Source organism: Hippocampus guttulatus, chromosome 3, assembly GCF_054856545.1.
Source record: "Hippocampus guttulatus isolate MCC_2025c chromosome 3, RoL_Hgut_1.0, whole genome shotgun sequence".
In the NCBI taxonomy this organism is placed as follows: domain Eukaryota; kingdom Metazoa; phylum Chordata; class Actinopteri; order Syngnathiformes; family Syngnathidae; genus Hippocampus; species Hippocampus guttulatus.
This window is the reverse complement of record NC_141263.1, coordinates 11562596-11569736: the sequence shown is the minus strand read 5'-3', so window position 1 is coordinate 11569736 and position 7141 is coordinate 11562596. Positions and strand designations below refer to the sequence as shown.

General features: G+C 41.0%; 1 protein-coding gene across 1 annotated transcript; it reads right to left on the bottom strand.

Moving 5' to 3' along the window:
- Positions 1-15: 15 nt before the first annotated feature.
- Positions 16-5703, bottom strand: lysmd2 (LysM, putative peptidoglycan-binding, domain containing 2). Its single transcript, XM_086106772.1, has 3 exons — positions 5255-5703; positions 2945-3291; positions 16-960 (listed from the first exon to the last, which is right to left on the bottom strand). Exons 1-3 carry the CDS (start codon positions 5504-5506, stop codon positions 909-911), a joined length of 651 nt encoding a protein of 216 aa, XP_085962898.1. The 5' UTR covers positions 5507-5703; the 3' UTR covers positions 16-908.
- Positions 5704-7141: the final 1438 nt, after the last annotated feature.

Below are 7141 nucleotides of genomic sequence, written 5' to 3'. Positions count from 1 at the left end.
CCCCCCCCCCCCCCCCGTGTTTTGCAACTTCAAGTCATCACATCGATCCTTAATTGTGGACCAACCTTCGGCGGGCCGTAGTTTGCCCACCTCTGGGCCAGACCCGCTTCATGACGTACCCATTAAAAATGCACTTGACAATGGATACATTGTGGCAGTAAACGCTTGGCTTCCGGTTGACTTGACTGTGCATTTTATTGTGGGCACCTCAAGGCTTCCCTATGCAATAACCATGCTGGCAAATTATCATCTTGATTCGCCATACCTGTGATGTGGACTGATTATATCGGCAAAGAAGAAGTGCTCACGCAGATATAGACAGATTTGTGAACAATATTTGATGTGTGTGTTTTTGTTTATACAGTATATGTAAAAAAGAAAAAATTAAACCCTAAAACTCAGCTATTTGAGTTCAGCTCATGAACAACATGAGCAAAAAGAAAGGATTGCAATTATATTTTTGTTCAGTGTACATCTTTATTCTGGCCAAACAATAAAAAATAAAATATTGAAGCACATAAAAACATCTCCACACACATAAATAATGCACTCCAAAAATAGAGGCTTCCCTTCTGATCTTGAGGAAAATGCTTTAAGGGAGCTAATAGAATGAGTTGAAACACTGTATTCTATTACCTGATTTTTTTATTTATTTTTTACTGGGGGTTAAATACGGATGAGCGAATGTGTAGCTGGGGGCGGTCTAATACAGCAGCAGTGAATAAATCGATTGATAGTACCTGGATACAAGATGTTCCACTTATGCTGTCTGTCTCCAAGCGCAACTGTACAAAGAAAACAATCATACACGACGTGTAACACTTGCATACCCTTAATAAATAAAAGGCAAATGTAACAAGCTGGAAGGTAAACAAACAAGCAAGGTTCCGGGTAAACACAACGGTCCATCATATTTCCTGGTATGACGTGGTGGGTGCCGTGTAGTTCCCCTCACTGCTCCTGCAAATGAGGAAGACAAACAAGGTTTCATGGAAATTTTCCACTGTGGGAACACACATCAGCCTCTGAACTGGTCACAAGGTCTTTTGTGTGTGCGCGCGTGCGTCTTATGTAAATTATGTATGAGGCTAATCGAACAACTGTCTTGGTCTCAGGCTCAGCTCCAGAGCTCAAGTAACCAGGAAATGAATGTAGGTATCTTTTGTGCTTTTAATTTTCAGTTGGCAGTTAAAATCAATCCATCCATCCATCCATCCATCCATTTTCTGATTCCCTGATCCTCACAAGGGTCGCGGAACGTGCTGGAGCCCATCCCAGCTGCACTTTTGCTGAAAAACAGGTCATTGACAGTCCAAGAAAATGTAACATTGAATGTTATCATAATGGTCCACGAAGTGCACCTTAATCGTGCTTCTTCTACATTTCGAAACCATATCTTGTCCAAAGCACTTTGCTAAGCCTGAAATTCACTTTTTTTTTTTAACATATGGAGTTTACATACGCACTCATGTGCAAGCAGCCAAACTCCCTTGGTCTGCCGCTGCAAAGGTGTGAGGCAAGCAATTAAGTAACAAAGAAAATGTGTTAATAAACCGTCCAGTGGGCAGTCAATACTGCTTAGCAGTTGAATTTAATGCTCTGTAGTAGACTAAATATTCACGCGCACGAATGAATGTAGCCTATACGCCATCGCAAATGCAACTCTGTCAAAGGTGGCGTGTTTTGACATGTCATAAAGGCATCCCTGTTTTTTTTATTTTTTTATTTTGAAGTCATCGCTTCATGGCAAAGCAAACATTGGAGTAGAAGAAATGTCATTTGAGGTGAAACGGCATCGTGTTTTGCCAGTAATTCCTAAAGCTTAAGTCATTAGTTCATGTTTTTTTTTTTTTACATGTTTTTGAACTTGAAAATTCCTCTCGGTTATTAAGTTGAACAAATACTAAAGGAGGAAGTATTGTAAAACAATCAAACGTTCTTCCTTTAATTCATACCTTTGTTGTAAGCGTGAAGGGAAACTAAAGTTATCTGATTCATTATCCATTCCATCCATTTTCTGATCCGCTTATCCTTACAAGGGTCACGGGGGGGTTATGGAGCCTATCCCAGCCGTCTCCAGGCAGTAGGCAGGGGACACCCTGAACCGGTTGCCAGCCAATCGCAGGGCAACACAGATGAACAACCATCCGCGCCCACACTCACACCTAGGGACAATTTAGAGTGTTCAATCAGCCTGCCATGCATGTTTTGGAATGTGGGAGGAAACCAGAGTACCCGGAGAAAACTCACGCAGACCCAGGGAGAACATGCAAACTCCACACAGGGAGGCCGGAGCTGGAATTGAACCCGGTACCTCTGCACTGTGAGGTCAACGCGCTAACCACTGGACGAAGGGGTTGATTCATTATATATACAGTATATACAGTATATATATATTTTTTTTAAATAATTGGATGATTATTGGCATTTTAGTCTGTCAAATATCAAAACTGGCCTCCAAGAATCCATTTCTGTCAGACTCTACATATATTAATTTCGGTTTTCATGTTTATTATTGTGCTCATAGTTATTCCAGGGGGGCAGCATGACTGAGTGGTAGAGCGGTCGTCTGCCAACCCAGAGGTTGGGGATCCAATCCCCAGCCATTGCGACTGTGTCCAAGTGTCCTTGAGCAAGATACCGAACCCCAAGTTGCTCCTAATGCTGCGTCATCAGTCGGGAAATGAGGTTTACAAGTGTGAAGCGCATTGAGTACCCGAGGTAGAAAAGCGCTAACCAAGTGACAGCCCAGTTACCATATTAGGATCGAACTGAATTGCAGTCTTCAAATACTGTAGATGTTTCTAATAATTCTCATAAAATGGGAGCAATATTCGGCAAAATTGTTTTTGCAAATGCTTGTACTGCGTCTTATTATGATGGTCTTACTGTAATTGTGTACATTGTAATAACGATTCCAGTGGTTCTGGTAAGTGGACCTCACCTTACTTCCTCTTCTTTCAGCCTGCGTGCTGCCTGCTTTGACTGTTTGATTTGCAAGTCCAGTCTTTGTAAGAAGTCTTTGGCAGAGAGCTCCTCCACTTGGGCCAGGGGGGTCGTGGAGTCTTCGGGCGGCGGTGTGGGCGGGGTCGAAGGTCCCTCAACTTCCTGCGACACGACACAGGCGGTCGCCGTATCCTGACATGCCGCTTCGCCGTCCCCGTCAGGAGACTCCGGAGAGAGTCCGTTAAAAATGGAGCGCTTGGGCACTGCCACGGGGATGTTGAGGCTGTTCTTGAGGAAGATGCAGTCGTTGCTGAACAACTTGTTGGCTCTTTTGATTTGCTCCATCTGGAAGATTGGGTGATGGCAAAGACAAAGAAGAAGGAAATGTCTTAATGTGTGTTCATTGCAAGGAGGACAGGGAAATCACATCATTTCCAAATGCACTTAATCTGACGTTACCTTGGACATTCTGGAAATTATACTTCCCTTTGCATATTAAAACCTACAAGCTGGGGTTGCAAAATTGTGGGAGTTTTCAAAATTGGAAACTTCCCATGGGAATGAACAGGAATTTTCAAAATTGATGGTTTACTCTTATAGAGAACGAGTACAACTACTTACGGTACATTTCAGTTTATTACAATACCAAGTACTGATACTAGATAATGCCATTACGTCTTGCAACCGTGATGACAATTTGTTATATCTTCCTCGAATTTTGTTCAAAAACAAAATGTAAACTTGTATTGAAGAAGGCATCGGTTTCACTCAGCTAAAATACGTTTTAGAGTATGAACTTGTTATTACTGACATTTGAGTTTTGCATCTTGCACAGCAGAATTTCAAGTTGGCTAAAAGTGTTGTCATCCGTGTGAGTCTTAAAGTAGTTCTATCCCGCTGATATGTCATGTTCAGTATATCGTCGCTGTCAGGCAGAAATCCTGTACGCCCAAATGTGGTCACATTTATATTTTTTCATGAATAGGTCTTATTGGTCTGTCCCCACTTTGTTATTTTTACACAATGTTTACCAATTTAAAGTGGTGGAAATAGCTAGAGAACAAATCGTTTGGCACTCTTGCAACTTGAAAATATCTTCAAAGTGTTACATAACTGACCATTTCCTCATTCTGAGGAAGCTGTTTGGCAAAATCGTCACCTACTGTACATTCTATTTTGAAAGTCTGTTAAAATGGATCGCTGCGATGTTTCACTGTAGAAGGACCCTCGTGAGCCATGCAGGTACATCTATGTGCTGATTCATACAGTATCTGCCTAATAAACAGGGTTGGTCCGCTCATTTGCATTTTTTTTCATTAACTGCAAAACAAAATAATGAGTTTTTTTTCTAGCAAGTGAAATTCGTGACTGAACTTAATTTTTGGGGTGATTTTATGTTGCTATGAGTGTGCAACGGTATATAAAGGAATAATAAACCTTTGTGTTTGGTAACTCAAGAAAGATGACTTTTGAAGGTACGAGGATTCCACCCCACCCAACAGTGGTAATATATATGTCAGGCTGATGAAGTGGTATCAGTGTCGCACTATTGGAGTATTTGTATGAGTATGAGTACAGCTTGACAGTATCCGCTCCGATACCTACCGCTATTATTTTCTCTCAAATGTATAAAATGTTTGTTTGGGTTGTTATTGAGTAATTTTGCAAAACAACAATGTTAGCCCAATTGCTACCATCATCTCTACGTCAACGTCAAAAGAACATTTGTTCCTATCTACTGAATTCATCGCCCAGTCCCTCGGAGATTACGTTACGTACTGTAGTCTATTTTTAATCAATTTACCAACTGAAATATAATATGCAACCAGCGTTCCCTTTCCCCTTCAAGCTGTTTACCTTCAAGCTATTTACCACGCACATCTTTTCTTTACTTCACACACTCAAAGTCTGGTGTCAGAAAAGATGGTGTAAATCATCACCCAAGCTATTTATCCATTTGTTTCAATCGCTCTGCCTTGGTCAACCACCTGACTCGAAAGGGTTTGTTTCCAAGTGATGCCACTCGGAAGTACATTTGAGTCTCAAATATATCTTAACCATATCTCAAATTTTGAGATATGGTTAAATGTCCTATTGTATGGAATTCGTCAATAAAAACTCATTTTACATTTGTGGTCAAGCACTTTTTAAAACACCTTTTTTTTTTTTTTAAATTAAGTAGAATGCTGAATCAGTCTTCCAGTCTTGGCAGTCCTTTATTTACACAAGCATCTGCACTTGTACTTGTGTGCAGGGTGGGAGTACATTTGTGCCTCAGAATATTGATGGAGATCCAAAGTTAACTCACCGTTACACCATATTTGAGAGCTATTCCCTGCAGAGTATCGCTGTCTGTAACACGATGCTCTATGAATTTCTCCCCCAGAGAGGCCGTGACGCTCGCCGTGCTTCCGTAAGAACGTATCTTAGTCCGAGCCAGGCTTTGGGAGAGTTCGCTCTCTGACTCGGAACCGGACCTGGACCGAGGGAAGATAGGTTGTCCGAATCGTCCCCCTGCTCCTCCATCCCGCATCGGTAATACGGGCGAGAACTCCGCCATCTTCTTTGGATATAATATGGAATTTGTGACCTCAGTGAATGTTAGCGATCGACTTCCGCGGCCGGGATATAAAAATGACAGCGTCGGGGTACTCAAAGGTTGCCATTCCCGGTAGAATTCTGCATGCTAGCCCCAGAGGATAAACATGTTTCGGGGAGCACTACCTCAAAATTCGCTTTCGTCATTGGCCGTCACGTCGACGTACCGACGTGCAAGCGGCATGTGTCCAATCAGCGACAAGACTTTTAATTCACTTCCGGTACGCTCTGAAAATAAAATCACATCGCTCGAATCGGATTTTTTATTTTTATTTTTAGGAAGTGTTTCAACAGTTCACGTTTTGTTATCATTTTATATAGCATTGAGATTTGTTTTCTCTTACTCATTTTCAATGTAATAATTATTATTTTACATTTAATTTTATAGCACAGTCATTCCGACTTTTACACAATGGCAAATAAAGGTAATCAATAATACTTTTAAAAATGCATTTTATTGACATCCTTAGTCCATGCATCTTAAACTGCGCTAACTTTTCATTTTTGAGTTTTATCTGTAATTTGTATATGTATGACTGTATACTATATAACTATATGAATCACTTACAAAGTGAATCATACTGTATAAATTGAATGTGCATACTTATTCCTCACCTACTTACCGTACTTACAGTGGTGCCTTGACTTAGAAGTTTAATTTGCTTGTAACTCAAAATATTGGCACTGTATCTCAAATCATCTTTCCCTATTGAAATGAACGAAAATGCCATTAATCCATTCTAGCCCCACCAAAAACACCAGAAAGTGCACACATTATATCACTACACATCGTTGCTTGATCCATTGGCCTATCTATGGCATTTTGCCTTGCGTGTTAGCATTCAGATAGTGGACTTTTGGAAGTTACTCTATATTCATTCGTATCCACGATTCGTTGGTGTGTTAGGGAACTTCGCCATAATTCGTTCTGGTTCATTCAATTCCAGTATTTATTCGGGCTGCACTAAGGCAGTAGGTATTTGGGGGTGTATAATCTTGTCCGATTGTGCTGTATGTCCTCCCAGTGATACCACTCGCTTGCCCCCCCCCCCCACACACACACACACACTGAGAGTACTAGTTTATTTTAGAAAGCCCGAAACATTGTAGTGCACCACTATTTTGCTCCTCCCCAACTCCCACACTTATGTTAGACCCAGGTGGAGGGGTTGTAACAGTCAGTTAATCATTGTAGAACTGCAGGCCTGAGACCCATCATTGAACTGTAGATAATGAAATTGTTACGGGAACACTGCGAACCCATGATGGGAAAGTCTCTAAATATCTAAATGTTCTCCTTGTCTTTTTATTAATTATATCAAGATTTCGATTGCCTCTTGTCCTTGTTTCAGCTTTGTCTGCCCCATGAATATTTAGAGCACAAAAGAATCACCAAATTCACTTAATTAGCTTTACCTCGTGAATTAATGTAGTCAGTAGTTATAGAATCCTTTATTCACTCAGAGGGATTGTAAACAATAGTGATCCGACTGCACTGGATGGTGCTGATGAAATGTGCTAATGTGTTATTCACCTGGAGCACAAAGAGGGCAGGTGCTGCTTTGGGATGTACACAATGAAGTCTAATTTGCTGTGG

Bases quoted from the DNA above. Each gene is read 5' to 3' on its own strand.
- lysmd2 (XM_086106772.1), bottom strand. From the start codon at position 5,506: ATGGCGGAGTTCTCGCCCGTATTACCGATGCGGGATGGAGGAGCAGGG. The intron at 3,292-5,254 runs GTGAGTTAACTT...CCAATCTTCCAG, and splicing joins CTCTCAAATATGGTGTAACG to ATGGAGCAAATCAAAAGAGC. The intron at 961-2,944 runs GTGAGGTCCACT...CCTCATTTGCAG, and splicing joins CTGAAAGAAGAGGAAGTAAG to GAGCAGTGAGGGGAACTACA.